This window comes from Podarcis erhardii (genome assembly GCF_964252035.2).
Source record: "Podarcis erhardii genome assembly, chromosome: 13".
NCBI lineage: Eukaryota > Metazoa > Chordata > Lepidosauria > Squamata > Lacertidae > Podarcis > Podarcis erhardii.
Window position 1 is genome coordinate 34624140 of NC_138502.1, and position 16321 is coordinate 34640460.

Consider the following 16321-nt stretch of genomic DNA (forward strand, 5'->3'; position numbering starts at 1 on the left):
TCTTCTCTTTTCATGAGGTGGCCAAAGTATTGGAGCCTCAGCTTCAGGATCTGTCCTTCCAGTGAGCACTCAGGGCTGATTTCCTTAGGAATGGAGAGGTTTGATCTTCTTGTAGTCCATGGGACTCTCAAGAGTCTTCGTCAATCAGCCTTCTTTATGGTCCAGCTCTCACTTCCATACGTCACTACGGGGAAAACCATAGCTTTAACTATACGGACCTTTAGTGCCGGATTTACGTATAAGCTAAACAAGCTATAGCTTAGGGCCCCACTCTCTTGGGGGCCCCAAAAAAATTTCAGAATGAAATTTCAACCTTTCAGAGAGAAATAATAGAAAATGATAAGAAATCAATATCAAAAATGTACAATCTGTTGCTGGACTGGGAGATGAAAGATGAAGTGGTTGAATCAGTTATGATTAAATGGGCAGAAGATGTGGGACACAATATTCGGATGGAGGAATAGGAAAAACTATGGAAGAAAGAGATAAAATTTACAGCATGTGTGGCAATTAAAGAAAATTACCTGAAAATGATGTATAGATGGTATCTAACTCCTGTTAAATTTGCAAAAAATGTGTGAAACTAAAGAAAGGAAGTGTTGGAAATGTAAAACAATAGAAGGGACATTTTTTCATATGTGGTGAAATTGCAAAATTCTTAAGAAATATTTGGAAATAATTTATAATGAAATGAAGATGTTTAAAATAACTTTTGTTTTTTAAAAAAACAGAAGCTTTCCTATTAGGCATAACAGGGATGGATTTACCAAGATCACAAAAGAACTACACAAAACAGCTGCATGAACACTATTAGCACAACACTGGAAAGAAGAAAGTGACCCAGCTAAAAGTACCGGAATATGCTGAAATGGCAAAAATGACAATGAAATTAAGAGGAAGAGACAACTACGAATTTAAGGAAGAATGGAAGGACTTTATTGCATATACAGTGGTACCTCGGGTTACAGGTGCTTCAGGTTACAGACGCTTCAGATTACAGACTCCGCTAACCCAGAAATAGTACCTCGGGTTAAGAACTTTGCTTCAGAATGAGAATGAGAACAGAATGAGAACAGAAATCGTGCTCTGGCTAAAGTGGTGCTTCAGGTTAAGAACAGTTTCAGGTTAAGAACGGACCTACGGAACGAATTAAGTTCTTAACCCAAGGTACCACTGTATACAGAAGCAATGTATACAGGTCAATACATTGACAGGGTTTTAAGACTACTTGTAATTTCATTATGAATGGAGAATAAGTCATTCAAATGGTTAAACTTTACAATGGACATGTAGTACACTGACACACAATGGAACCAAGGAAGAGAATAGGGGGAAGTCAATCTGTTTTGTTTTTATTTTTATTGTTTGTTTTATTTTTGTTATTCTTGGAAAACTAATAAAATGTTATGGGGGGCAAAGCAGCTTTGGAGGAACGATGTTGATTTAAAATATTGGGGTGGGGATGCAGAAGCCTATTAGGGTTTCTGGGTCAATGAACTGCTCACCATATAGATAAAATGTTTGGTCCCTCCAAATGAGTTGGGGTTTTGTGTGTTTACAGGCTTAGCAAAGCTGGAAACTCACAACAGGACACCTCCAACCCTAATTAAACACACACCCCTTCAATTGGTTTGAGGCCAGAACTGGGGAAGGTGGTTCCAGCTCAGATCATCTGATCCAAGGAGTCCATGTTGAGCCCTGGGATTGCATCAAGGAGTTGTGTTCAACCTTAGTAACAAGCAAGGGAATGTGTTAAGAATTTTAAGGTCTTAGATATATAATAAATGTTTATAAATGTACCAACCAAGCATAGATTAACACAGGAAGACCGACCTGAAACCAGTTTGACTCCCAAGCTGACCAAATGTTTTCTCTGCAAGGAGGGAAGGGGTCAGGGAGCCTTCCCATTGTCTCAGGAACTGAGTAATCACCATTTCAAAGGGTGACAGACTACCAGGAAAGGCAATCAGATAAGGCATTATCAGATAACCTGGCAGACAGGAAAAACAACAACATTCAAATTTCTGTTGTGGACCACCTTTTCTGTGGTGTAGGTATGATGTTTGTGGGGGGTGGTTTTGGGTTACACCCCTTCTGTGATGGATGGATGATGTATGGAGGGGTTGTCTTGAGCTCTAGGGCAGGGAATTTAAAATGTCTTGGTTCTGGGTCCTCCTCCCTTCCTGCATGAGAGGCGAGCACCCTGTTGCAACAGACCAATAGGCTTATTAGCTGCTTTGCTTCTCAATATTCTCTGGTTGGTTATTTTCTCCTACCAATAGGGAACCCACATAAGGACTCTATAAGGGCTCTTGGATACCCCATAAGGGGAAAAGGGCAGATTTTTTTTACAACAGGAACAAATTAAAACAGAGGGTGGGCAGGGGGCAAGGGATGAATGTTTTCCTACATCCAAAACTCTTTCACTCTCTCAAGGGATTGGTTAAACAGCATCACTAATTAGGGGATCCATAGATTTCACCTACACTTCAACTGTCCCAGGAAAACTGGGACATCCCTTTTTTTCACGTGAGAGCATGGCGGCCATTTTGCGCACTGTGATGTTGCACAGGTCACATGACTCGTGCAGAAAGCGTGGCCCCAGGAAATGGCAGCCTGGTTTCCGCCTCAACGTGTTGGAGGGTATGTTACATGTGTAAGTAAGGGGGGGTTTGTGAGTTTAATTTTTCTTTTAAGAGAGAAAGAGGGAAGAGCGTCCGGAAGATAGCAAAGTCACCTTCCATTTCCAGATCAGAAAAGGGAAGCAGCAGATGCTTCGGAGAGCATATAAATAAAATTACAGCGCTTGAAAGATTGATTAGCAGAGTCCCAGCTGTCCCATTATCACCAAAGTTGGAATTGATGATGTCCTTAAAAGCAAATCATTGAGTGGAAGGCGCCTGCCATGATGGCTTTGGAAACTTTATCGTCTGCTTCGAATCTCTACCTTACTGCGTCTGGAACACAAAGCAGAGGCGAGCAGTCTCCTAGGAACATCTGCTTGGATTATTTCAGGGAGAAAGAGAAATAAAAGAGGCCAGTTTGAGTCAAAAATAACATTGTACCTTCTCTTTGACCCAGTAAGAACACACTGATTCCCCCCGCCCTTAAAAATCGAAGCAGAACAGCCTATGATTCTCCCCACTATGGAGCAGAATTCAACATTTCCTTCCTCCCACAACAGGAAACCTAGCAAAATTCAGGTTCCTAGTGCTGGTCTACAAGGTCCTATATTGCTTGGGATCAGGATACCTAAAAGATTGCCTCACCCCTTAAATTCCCAGACAGTCAGGGCACCCTGCTGGAGAGGGTTTCCTGCAGATATCCTATCAGAAGTTTATTTCCACATGAAGGAAAGTTTTTAAAGAGTGATGTCTTAATGTATTTTTAATCTTTTGGTGGAAGCTGCCCAGAGTGGGCAGGGATTATTTATTTATTTATTTATTTATACTTGTAAAACCAAATAAAAATAATTTCGGGGGGGGGGAGAAAGTGTTTGCAATTGTTCGCGAGAACTCACTTTGAGAAATGTAATAATAATAATAATAATAATAATAATAATAATAATAATAATAATAATGAACAATAGACTCAAATGCATAAATGAGGTTTATTTCGCTTACCTGAGCTATCTGGGCATATCCCATTATTTATTTATTTATTTATTTATTTATTTATACATACTTGTAAAACCAAATAAAAATAATTTCCGGGGGGCGGAGTGTTTGCAATTGTTCGCAAGAACTCACTTTGAGAAATGTAATAATAATAATAATAATAATAATAATAATAATAATAATAATAATAGAGAACAATGGACTGAAATGCATAAACGAGGTTTATTTCGCTTACCTGAGCTATCTGGGCATATCCCATTTCGCATCGTTCATATAGGGCACACATATTACGTGGCATTTCTGGTGGGTTGAGGCATGAGGCAAGGTGTGGCGAACCTTCTCTCAGGTAAGCATCTAAAGAAATTAATCTTCATCCCTACTGGCAGGTGTGGCAAGCTTCTGGCACTCCAGACGGTGCTTAACCATGACTCCCATCATGCCTGGCTATTGGCCATGTTTTCTGGGGCTGATGGGAGTTGGAGTCCAGCAACATTTAGAAGACTAAAGATTCCACACATAAGGGCCAATGGCCTTGCCTTCAGGCAGCAGGGAGGTGACTCAACTCAGGGCCGGCCCCAGACATCTTGCTGCACAAGACAAAAGACACACACACACACCTGTTTCCTTGAAGAGCAACTGACTAGAATGGCAATTGAATTTTATTGGCAGGACATTGGCTGCCAACCGTACTGTATGCTTGTGAAACATGGACAAATGCCATCTCCAACTCCTCAAAAAATTCCATCAACAGTATCTCCGGAAAAATTTACTCATCACCTGGGAAGAGAGGCGAACTAATGCCAGTGTACTGGAAAAGGCAAAGATCACCAGTGTCAAAGCAATGATTCTTCAACATCAATTTTGTTGGACTGGTCATGTTTTGTGGATGCCTGATTATCATCTCCTAAAGCAACTACTCTATTCCGAACTTAAAAATGGAAAGCATAATGCTGGTGGTCAACAAAAGAGGTTTAAAGACTCTCTCAAGGCAAATCTTTAAAAATGTAGTATAAACATTGACAACTGGGAAACACTGGCCTGCGAACGCGCCAATTGGAGAACAGCCTTTACGAAAGGTGTCATGGGTTTTGAAGATGCTAAAACTCAGGACAAAAGGGAGAAACGTGTGGATCCAAATTGGCCTCCACAGTCACTTACGGACTCACTTTTAAAATAGTATTTATGGAAAATAATCTTACTCGCTACAAGTGATTGCCAAAGAAGAAGAGGAAAGAAGATGTTTGCTAGGCTTGATGGGAGTTGTAGTTCAGAAACATCTGGAGAGTCAAATAACTGGGCAAATTGGGCCGAGTTATTTCTCTTGCTCGCTCCTCAGACTGAAGGAAGGTCTAGAAACCACCTTTGTATCACTTCTCCCAATTCTTTCGGTGGTCTTAAAAATGAAGCACTCAATTGCTCCGACTATGCTTACTCTATATAGTCGCTATCCAGCCATACTCCTTTTCACACCCCTTAAAAAAAACACAACCCAGTTCTTGGATCTGTCCATTTTCTTCCCAGCATATTGATGCAAGGAACACTGTGACAAAAACAAACAAAACCCCACCACGCAAAACGGTGAAAGGGACCTGTCAAAAATGAACAACGGGACAAGACTGTGTTACCCAGAACGCCACAGAAGCCGTTGTTCGATGCTTACCTCACGACGCATGTTTGAAACAGGTTGCTTTGTTCAGGACAAAGAGGACACACTGCCTTTGGTTTTTATCCTGGATTAGTCATAGTTTCCATGCTGGTTAACACCATCAATTTATCCTGTAACTGACAGAAACGAAAAGCACTCCCCTATTCTCCCAGCCCTGGCGGCACCAGGCAGCTCAGTTGTTACATCTTGACAAAGCTCTGGAAAACTAAGAGAAGAACCATTTAGAGCAATGTGAAGATGTGGATATCATAAAAGCCCGTGTGCCATAATGGGCATTAAGGAGCCAGAGGACAATGCTATACCATAAATTGCTTTGGTTTGTAGTAGCCAATGTCTCAATTTCACAACGTTCATTTGGACGCATTTAACTGGGATGGGAATGCAGCAAATAGGGGTGAGGAAGACCTTTATTTCCATTCACATTTCAAAGCAAACCTAATTCACACTTTCAAAAACAAAGTAAGTGAATTGAAACATAGCCACCCTTTGAAAACCACACTTCTCTGAATTTTGCAATGCATTTTTCCAGCCCAGTGATGTATACTAAAGGGGGGGAGGAGCATATAGTGGGGTAAAGTGTATATATTAATTAAAAACAACTTGTATTAATTAAAACCTATGAAAATGCATTATGTTAGGGAACATTGTTTTGCAAAAAAAAAAAAAAATGCTTGCAAAAATGAGAAGAAAATTCTGTTGAAATGCCAATGAATTTTCATGAGGACTCTATAACAAAAACTCTACAAACCGATGTGACAATGTGGAGAAATGAGCTTAGGATATAGATACACATTCTTCAGTCCCTGAGAAATGGCCTGATACAGGAGTCTTGTACCAATAGGTGCCATAGGAAGGTCCTTTATGCAGAGTCAGACCATTATCTAGCTCAGTATTTTCATGACTGCTTGTTGCTCCCTGGAGAAACTGAGCAGAGAAGTCATGGTGGCAAAAAGCAGGGCTCTTTCCCAGCCTTCCTTGGCTTTGCCCCAGCACAAGTCTTCTTTTCCCCAATATTTGGTTTGCTCGGTCCAGCAAAGATGTGAAGCTGCGTTGCCTCTGAAGAGATGCAGAATACTAGACAAGCACATGTACAGGCTAGGAAATTACTGGTATTCTGGAGTCATAGTAGTATCGGACTTCCAGGAATATTTGGATCCTCTTATTTCATTTTAAATGCTTATATATTCTGATATTAGAACTTCTACATTTAAAAAAAATTGTTTAGAAAGGACAAGCAGTGGAAATACTGCATTTAGCAGTGGGAGCACTTCATTGAACTGAACTGGGCATGCATTCAATGCAATCTTCCTTTGCGTGCACACCCAGAGCTGCAAAAATAAAATTCTGCTATAGATTAGTAGAGGGGACCACCTAGTGCCAATCCCTTGTATTTCAAGACGGACCAAGCAGCCAGAAATGCATTTTTAGTTGAAACACCTAAAGACATACCATCAGGCTGTGGGAAGAGGGGTTATTATTTTGGTTTAATTATTTACAGTGGTACCTCAGGTTACATACGCTTCAGGTTACAGACTCCGCTAACCCAGAAATAGTGCTTCAGGTTAAGAACTTTGCTTCAGGATGAGAACAGAAATCATGCTGTGGCGGCGCAGCAGCAGCGGGAGGCCCCATTAGCTAAAGTGGTGCTTCAGGTTAAGAAGTTTCAGGTTAAGAACGGACCTCTGGAACGAATTAAGTACTTAACCCGAGGTACCACTGTACTTGCATTTTATCTTGTTTTATTCCATCATATGCCCTGGGATCTTTTGATGAAGGGCGGTATAGAAATAACAAATAAATATCATGGAATTCTTTCTGCCAGTTCCTTATGGAACTGTTTAGGGAAGTTTTTAGTGTTTGTTTTATTGCTTTCCCCAGGGAGGTTTGCCTGGCGCCTTCATTATACACCTTTAGGCACCAGTAGCAGGCTGTTGGAGAAGATGCCCTGCCAGAAACCACGGGGAGCTGCTGCCAGTCAGTGCAGGTGATACTGAGCTAGAGCGAACAATGATCTGACTTGATATAAGGCAGCTTCCTAAATGCCTAAGGTATGTGGGTGGTGCTGTGGGTTAAACCACAGAGCTTAGGGCTTGCCAATCAGAAGGTCGGCGGTTCGAATCCCCATGACAGGGTGAGCTCCCGTTGCTCAGTCCCAGCTCCTGCCAACCTAGCAGTTCGAAAGCACGTCAAAGTGCAAGTAGATAAATAGGTACTACTCAGGCGGGAAGGGAAACAGCATTTCCATGCACTGCTCTGGTTCGCCAGAAGCAGCTTAGTCATGCTGGCCACATGACCCAGAAGCTGTATGCCAGCTCCCTCAGCCAATAAAGCGAGATGAGCACCACAACCCCAGAGTCGGCCATGACTGGACCTAATGGTCAGGGGTCCCTTTACCTTTACCTTAAATGCCTAAGATGCTGGCATGACATGACGACGTACAAATGCTGAGCTTTGTACAGCTGCCAGTTTCTGCCTGGGATGCCAAGCATTGCATAACCGAAACCTCCGTGGTCCACGCAGCCCTGCTAAAACTTGGGTTGTTTGGAAGTTCAAAGACTGGTGAGTGTTTGGAAGCAGCGGAAAGGACAGGCACGGAAAGATAAAAAATGGGAGACTGGAAAAAGTGTTTTATTTTCTTCTTGATCCTCCATAAACACAGTGTGGTTTAGAAAAAGCCAAAAGGAAGACGCGGCCAGCAGCGATATCTGCTGATAAGGGAAAGGGGGAATGCAGTGTATGGTCAACCGTGTTTCAATGGCCTTTGAGCCTAGAACAGAGAGCCCAATCAGCTCCAAAGTGCCTCCACAGGAGTGCTTTGGATACGACCGAAATGGAAGTACACACTTTTTAAAAAGCAAACACACACCATTGAATCCAAATGGATGGTGTGGCTGCTGTTCTCCAGGAGTGATTCCTGGGCAGCATTTTAAACCCCCGACTACCCCTAGCCAAACGCAAACATCCCACCCTCTTCAACATACACACCAAATGCCAAGGGGATGTTCAATTCCGACAAGGGTTTTCTTGTTTCCTCTTCATGCACACTCTTCCCTGAAGTACAATCCCCATTGTAGAAACGGAAGGCAGATTAAACTGCAGAAAGCTTGCGCACTGGGGTCAACAAAGAGAAACCTGATCAGGTACAGGGGGAGATTAAATGCGTGTTCTGGCGATAGGTCGCCTCCACTCCCCAAAAGCAGCTTCCCGCCCCTATAACCGCGCAATTCAATGTGTTTCAGCGCACGTGCCGTTTCAGCTGATTATGCTAGGTTTTAAAGATTTATGAACATGCTGAGAATCCCCACCCCCTCATTCTTTTCAAAAGAGAAAACAAACTTGGGAATCTGGAGAGACGCCAATATTATGGAGCAATGATTCAGTTTTCAGTGTTGCCTTTGAGTTCGGAAGTAATAAATAAAATGCGCCAAGCATGATCCTGCAGCTATAGAAAGAGCCCGTGCTTGTACATAGCCAGCTGGGAAATTAAGGTACCCCACTTCCTCATGGTGAGAGAACCGTTCTCTGCCTTTCCCAAGTTATGCTGGAGTGGCCCTCCAGATGAAACGCAACTGCCATTGGCCCTGGCAAGCGTGTCCAATGGTCAAGGACGATGGGTGTTGTGGTCCAGCAAAATCTGGAGGGCCTCAGCCTCCCCAGCCAGCCCTGAAATAAATTATTCCAGAACAAAACCTGCTCAATGCTGGGGGACGGAAGTAGCAGGAGTTTCTGTGCTCTTGAAAGCTGCCTTGGGTCATTAGGCAGCCCACCTAGTCCAATACTGTCAAGTCTGAGTTTGCCCCTTCCAAGGGTGAGTGGCAATGAGCTTCAGTCTGCTCTTCCCCACCAACCCAATCCCATCCACCAAGGATTTTGAGAGCAGCCTCCAAGACTCCCGAGTTAGGTAAAAGGTAGCGCTGGATTAGGTCTTCTTTTCCCATCGTGCAAGGATGACACCAAAAGTTTGCCATCCCGTTTAATCAGCTGCGCCCTGTGTGCATGAAAGCTGTATCCACTCTGTACCATGCAAGAATGGCAGCAGGGAGATATTTCTCTGAGTTGCTACATTCCAAATGGAACAGTTTTTGCCTAACTGGTTGTAGGTGGCACTTCACACGTGCCCAGGGAGCCTTGCAAAAGCTTCGGTACAGGCAAAGAGGAAGCCAGCCCATCTCAGCAGGAGTCTGTGGTTCACACGAACTTCTGAGAACCTTTCAAAAGCCCTGACCTGCTTGTTAGAAGGAAATGCATGTTCCACAATGGCCTCTGCCATCTGCATACAGAGCAAAGATGAGTCGAATGATCTCTGTGTCTTTGGCTACCCAAACCCCAGGGTTGGGATCCAGAACTGGCGCACCCAAGGTCACAGCGACCTTTGCAAAGTTATCTTTAACCTATTGGCCAGCATGGAAGCAAAGATTCACCCCTTCCCCGCTGAAATGAGATGACAACCCGAAAGCTTCACTGATGCAGCCCTGAGCCCACTAGAGACTCTCGCAATTACTACAACATGTGGAGGGGGAAGCTGCTAAGGTGTCCTTTGAAATGAAAATAACAATGTAGGAACGGCTCTGGATTATGAAAACAACCACCCGCTCGTTCGTTTAGCTGCCAATAGCAAGGAATGGGGTGTGTGTTTTTAAGATGCAGTAAAATGATAAAAAAATAAATAATAATAAAAAAGAGGGAGAGTCTCCGTCCTCTGCAAAAATGCACCCCACTCCCACTTCAAAGCACCGTGCTTCAATGTCTCACAGAGTCTAATGTCAGCCATCTGTGGCCAAAATTATGGCGGCCCCGAAGATCCCAACGTTCTGCCCAACCAGCTTCATTTGATTCCAAAATTCGACCCGGCGGGAATCGTGCCAGTAACCCAAGTTGCCATCGATGAAGAGAATGACCAGAGGGAGGATGACCGACAAGATCTGAGCGGCTGCGGTGATGTAGTAGCCAGACAGGAAGGACAGGGCCAGCACCCCGTAGAGGACAAAGAGGAGCTGTAAGGCAATTTCTCCACCTGGGACGCCACTGAGATAGGCAAGGCGGTCTTCCTTGCTGTGCTGGAGAGAGTAGGCCTGGGAGAGGAAAGGGAGACAAGCAAAGAAAGTGAGGGTGATGGGAGGTGTAGTCCAGCAACATCTAGGGTCCCAAACATTTGGGATTTGACCATTTTGGGATTTGACAGCATACGTACCACGCAGATGAGGTAGATGCCGATGAAAACCTGCCCCGTGGACTGCAGGGACCTGTTGCGCGGTTTCTGCCGGTAGATCTCGCCGGCCCCGCTTGACAAAACCAAGAGACCACCAATGATGGCTATCGTTCGTGAATACATCCTCACCTGCACCAAAAGACAAGGCAGGCAAGTTAACGGAAAGCAAACCAAACACCTTAAATCCACAATAACCAGAGATACGCTGGTTTACTGTATCATATGAACTGCAAACATTTGCCTCCTGGCACAGCATCCTGTGCACCCGAATTCCCAAACAGCCACACTGCTATTTTTGCAAGGAGAGAGCATTCTTCTACTCTGGTCTAGCACAGACCATTTTAGGAAGATTACAGTTAAAGGCCTTGTTCAGACCTACAAATCCCAGCTTAATAAACATGCAGGATTGTTGCATATGTGCATTCCAGCCTTACGCAGGCCCCAGCACTGCTGAGACTAATCCAGGAAGTCTTCCATTAGTTTTCTGATACATCCACAAACCACAAAACTATGGTTGCCGGGTTTAGAATGAGCCATGATCTTAAAACAATGGTTTGTACATTAACAGGAAATGTAGGTTAATGGAAGACTTCCTACGTTGATCTTGAAGGGAAAGGTGAGGACAAAGCAGGCAGGCCCAAGGTTTGTGAATATGTTGGTGTATTAAGCCAAGATGTGTACTTCTGAAGTGGGCCAGGGTCTGAGACCTGAAGGGCTAGACAGAAAGCAGAAACAGGGTGAAAATTAAAGGTGTCATTGTCCAATTTGCTATCTTGCTTAGATTCACAACCAACGCCTAATCCACACAGGCTCAGAGCAGATAACACCAGCATAAAAAATTAATCCTGTACTTACTCTAAAAGCACTTTAGAAGACAACCATTCTTTATCCCTCAGCACTTATGGGCACAAACTAAAGCATCTCACATTGCTCACCTCTGGAAAATCCTCAGTCTCAGGCAAACCTGAAGATCTGTTCAGAGGAAAGCTCAGCACCACAGCCTTACGCCGGGAGGCAACTATCAGCCTGCAAGCTACCGTATTTTTCGCCCTATAGGACGCACCGGCCCATAGGATGCACCTAGGGTTTTTTTTTTGGGGGGGGGGAATAAAGAAAAAAAATATATCCCCCCCCCAGCTGCGATTTCAGCACGCCCCGCGCTCCGGGCAGCAGGCTGCTATCCGCAGCCTAGGGAGCCCTGCGGGAACTCCTGCAGGCTGCCCAGGCTTCCTGATAGCTTCCTGAAGCCTGGAGAGTGAGAGGGGTTGGTGCGCACTGACCCCTCTCGCTCTCCAAGCTTCAGCGAAAGCCTGCATTCGCCCCATAGGACGCACACAGATTTCCCCTTCATTTCTGGAGGGGGAAAAGTGTGTCCTATAGGGCGAAAAATGCGGTAAATCCAGTCAACAGAGAAACCATCTATCCGCCGACTGCTCTGATGTCCTTCAGGAAGCAAAGAGGAGCCCTCTGGACACATCCAGTCTCACCACTGTCCTTTATTGCAAAGAAAGCTTTAAGCAATTTTTTTTTGGGGGGAGGGGGTGTTAAGGCTGGAAAGGGAGGTGACCAAAGAGCAACATGAGTGTAGAAAGCAAGCAGCGGGGATCACTTTTGCTCCAAACATTTAAGAGTTGGGGATTTTTAAAAAGTGGGCAGTTGATATAAATGTATAAACAATATCTGGGATTTATGCAGGATAGCTTCAATAGCATATAAAGGATTATACACACATGCATGGCAGGTCCATATATAGACAAACTACAGTCAAACTTCAGTTCTCGGACAGCTCCGTTTTCGAACATTTCGGCTCCCGAACACCAAAAACTCGGAAGGAAATGCTCCAGTTTTTGAACGTTTTTTGGAACCCGAACATCCGACACAGCTTCCGCTCGAGCGCAAGCAGCTCTTGCAACCAATCAGAAGCCACGCCTCAGTTGTTGAACGTTTTGGAAGTTGAATGATCTTCCAGAACGGATTACGTTCGACAACTGAGGTTTGGCTGTATGCCTCTGACCACTTGATGCTCAGGGCAAACACCAGGGTTTGGTTCCCTTCCTCATAAGCTATTGGAGACGATGCTCTAAGCCAGCCTTTCTCAACCTGTGGGTCCCCAGATGTTGTTGAACTACAACTCCCATCACCCCTAGCTAGCAAGGCCAGAGCTCAGGGATGATGGGAGTTGTAGTGCAACAACATCTGGGGACCCACAGGTTGAGAACCGCTGCCTAAGCAATCAGAGACTGCACCTGCATGTGTGTCTTTGCGCCACCCTCTTCATGCCTCTTCTGGTTCTGGGAGACCAGAGAGGAGGGGAGCTTGTCACAACAAGAGGAAGACACTTGTGACTCTTCACTAGCCTGACTCATCTCTGCCTCTCTCATCCCACTTTTCTGCTTCAGCTTCTGCCTCTGATTCTGGAATTCTCTCTGCCACAGATTCTTCCTGCTCACTAAACCCTGTTACCTCTTCAGGCTTCTGACACCTCCTCCTCCCAGTCTTCTCCCTCTTCACTGTCCCACCACTACCCGCCAGGCTCTGAGCCTTCTTCCCTTGGTGGTTCCCAAGCTGCAGGCTGAACCTGAGAACGTTTTGTACGCAGAGCAAGCGCTCTTCTACTCAGCTGCAATCTAGTACACTCCAACTGCAGCTTTTGAGAGCCAACTGCAGCTTTTTGAGAGCCAAAGACTCCCTCTCTCCTCTCTCTCACCTTCAGCCAGTCTCCATAGTGCGCGTAGCCTCCAATGTACGCCGCATATGTGCTGATAGCCAACTGAAGGGCAGCCCCCAGGGCAAACCACCTGCGTTTCACCCCAAAGGACATGAAGCTGGCACACAGCACCGCCATGCCCATGTCGAAGTAGAGAAATGGAACAGGGATGTCTGGTTTTCTGGGCAAGGAAATAAAATGTAGAACATTAGTCATCAAAGGCACCCAGAAGAAACAAATACAGCACAAGGAGAAAGGAAAGAGAAAAATAGGGCAATGTTGTTGTTGTTTTAAAAAAGAACTATATCCCCAAGGAGGAATCATTCCACCCTGAAACAGACCCAGCTATGGAAAGTTTTTTCGTGACGTACAAACTGCTGCAAAGCTATGCAGATTTAATTAGCGTCGCTAAATGCAACATTTTGAAACCACGGGGAATTCAATTTCAAGCACAGACTGTTAGAAGTGCTATGGAACTCATTGCCACGATATGTTATTTTGAAAGTCTGGACTTGGGGGCGATATGTGTGTGTGTGTGTGTTTTAGTAAGTCAGTATACTAGCAGCACGGGACGCGGGTGGCGCTGTGGGTTAAACCACAGAGCCTAGGACTTGCCGATCGATCGGAAGGTCGGCAGTTTGAATCCCCGCGACGGGGTGAGCTCCCGTTGCTCGGTCCCTGCTCCTGCCAACCCAGCAGTTCGAAAGTACGTCAAAGTGGAAGTAGATAAATAGGTACCACTCCGGCGGGAAGGGAAACGGCATTTCCGTGCGCTGCTCTGGTTCGCCAGAAGTGGCTTAGTCATGCTGGCCACATGACCTGGAAGCTGCACACCGGCTCCCTCGGCCAATAAAGCGAGATGAGCGCCACAACCCCAGAGTCGGCCACAACTGGACCTAATGGTCAGGGGTCCCTTTACCTTTACCTATACTAGCAGCAGCTCTAGGTTTCTATCCCAATTATAGTTAGCCATATAAACATCCATGTTCTTTTACTTCCTTTTCCACCATCTCTCTTCCCATCTGCAGGCATGACAAGAAACGCATGCATTTGCCAATACACTGGAGAAGCTATGTTCAGGTATCCATCCTGCAGGCTTGTAAACAGCCACTGGCAAGGTCGCCTGTGGCAACTATGACTCATCTCCAGGCAACCTGCAATCTCTGAAGCATTCAGTCCTAGCTTCCAGAGCAGGAGAAAACAAGCTTGCTCTGTCCTCCATGTGACAGCCCTTTAGATATTTGAAGATGGCTATCAAATCTCCTTTATCTCTTTTTTGGACATACTCAGCTTCCTCAACCGTTCCCCATAAGTCTTGCTTTCCAGACCCTTGTCAACACCCTTTTTAAATTGCCCAGAACTGGGCACAAGTATTCTAGGTGTGATCCAACCAAGGCAGAATAGATGCTTCAATGGAGATTCCTGCATTGCAATGGGTTAGTTAGATGAAAGTACCCCTGGGAATAACCATATAACCTTTAGCCCGGCATACAGAAGCTTCTTAATCTTTAATGGTTTATTATGTTATTACGTTATCATAACGACCCACAATGGCCCTGGCTTGGCCAGGCTACCCAGAAATTCCTTTGCAGCTTATATTCTCCTTTCCTATCACAAATAGCCCAAAACTCTGGCATTTGTTAATTTTGATGCTTAGGTTGGGCACACACAGTTCTGTAACATTATGCTGGAAGCCGCTCAGCTGGGCAGGGTACTACTACTACTACTACTACTAATAGCAATAATAAAATAATAATATTTATTGAATTTATATACAAACATATCTGGGGTTGTGAACGCTGCAGGTTGCGAATGTGCCTCCTGCGCAGATCACGTTCGCAACCCGAGCGTCCACTGTACCACATACCGGGAGGTCTCAGGACGGTTCACAGAATAAGGGTGGTTCAAATAATAATAATAATAATAATATTTATTGAATTTATAAACCGTCCTATAGCGGGAGGGCTCAGGACGGTTCACAGAATAATATTATTAATAATAATAATTAATTCCAACTTTACAATTCTGTGGTTCTTCCCCCACCGCACCCCACTCTATGAAGACCCTGGAGAGCTCCCCACCCTTCTCCTTTCCCCACCCCAGAAGCCCCCTTAGCTCACGACCTCCTAAAAGCAAATACTGGATTCCTTCCCCGACCCCACAACCCGCCGGGGAGGCAAGGCGCAGAAGGCCCTCTGCACATGCTCAGAAGCGCCCTCGACGCCGCCACCGCCACCGCCACCGCCACCGCTTTCCCGGCCGCGCGGGCTCACCGGCGGGCGTCGGCGCGCTCGGCGTTGAGGAGGAGGCCGCTGAGGCAGTGCCAGAACGGGAAGCGCGTGAGAAGCACCGAGCCCACCCGCATCAGCAGCCGCAGCGCCCCGCGCCGCCGACGGTGCCCGGAACCCCCGCTGCCCGCCGCCATCTTGCTGCAGGGCGGAAGTACGGGCAACGCGGGCGGGCTTCCCTGCCCGACGCCGTGGTCCGTCGAGGCTTCGCTCCCGCCGACGTCTGTTTCCCAAAGTCTTCCGGCCTGGAACTGACACGCGGGATGGAAGGTTCCTGCCTTCTCCTCCACGCACCTGGGCAGCGCTGCAGCCGGGGCGGGGTGTAGGTTTGAAGAGGCCCTAAGCTACTGAAGGTAATGGGGCCCTTTATATGTCCAGCTGTCCTTTGTCAACAACAAATTGTCGCTTTTTTGTGTGTTGAATATGTGCTATATGGTAATTCATGGACGTAATGGGCAACCAGTCCATGCAGAATGTAGGCACCCTATATATAGAAATGAGCAAACCAGTGATATTTTAGCGAGCAGGCTAGCAGGTGGGGCCCATGACTTACATCATAGGAGCCTACACAACACAAAACACTGTCGCTGTATGTAGGTTTTATTTGATTTGTTTTTTTCCTCTTATATTTTGGAAATGTACATCCAGTTATTATTTTTTTCCTTTCAATTTTTTGGGGGCCACCAAGAGAGTGGGGCCCTAAGTTATAGCTTGTTTAGCTTATATGTAAATCCGGCATTGGCTGCAGCACATCGGTAGCCCCGGCTTCTTGTCACAGCGGGAAGCAACAAAAGTGTTCCCTTCCCACCCCAAAAAAAGTTTCAGGTTGCCGCC

At 45.5% G+C, this 16321-nt stretch overlaps 2 protein-coding genes across 2 annotated transcripts in view; one reads left to right on the top strand and one right to left on the bottom strand.

Annotated features, from left to right (window-relative positions):
* TMEM92 (transmembrane protein 92) overlaps positions 1–16321 on the top strand; it is a 365445-nt gene that overhangs the window by 174745 nt on the left and 174379 nt on the right. The window lies entirely within an intron of this gene.
* On the bottom strand, positions 7896–15626 carry TMEM101 (transmembrane protein 101). Its single transcript, XM_081838238.1, has 4 exons — positions 15473–15626; positions 13200–13380; positions 10475–10621; positions 7896–10355 (listed from the first exon to the last, which is right to left on the bottom strand). Exons 1-4 carry the CDS (start codon positions 15622–15624, stop codon positions 10047–10049), a joined length of 789 nt encoding a protein of 262 aa, XP_081694364.1. The 5' UTR covers positions 15625–15626; the 3' UTR covers positions 7896–10046.

Bases quoted from the DNA above. Each gene is read 5' to 3' on its own strand.
- TMEM101 (XM_081838238.1), bottom strand. From the start codon at position 15,624: ATGGCGGCGGGCAGCGGGGGTTCCGGGCACCGTCGGCGGCGCGGGGCG. The intron at 13,381-15,472 runs GTGAGCCCGCGC...TTCCTTGCCCAG, and splicing joins GAGCGCGCCGACGCCCGCCG to AAAACCAGACATCCCTGTTC. The intron at 10,622-13,199 runs GTGAGAGAGAGG...CTTTTGGTGCAG, and splicing joins ACTATGGAGACTGGCTGAAG to GTGAGGATGTATTCACGAAC.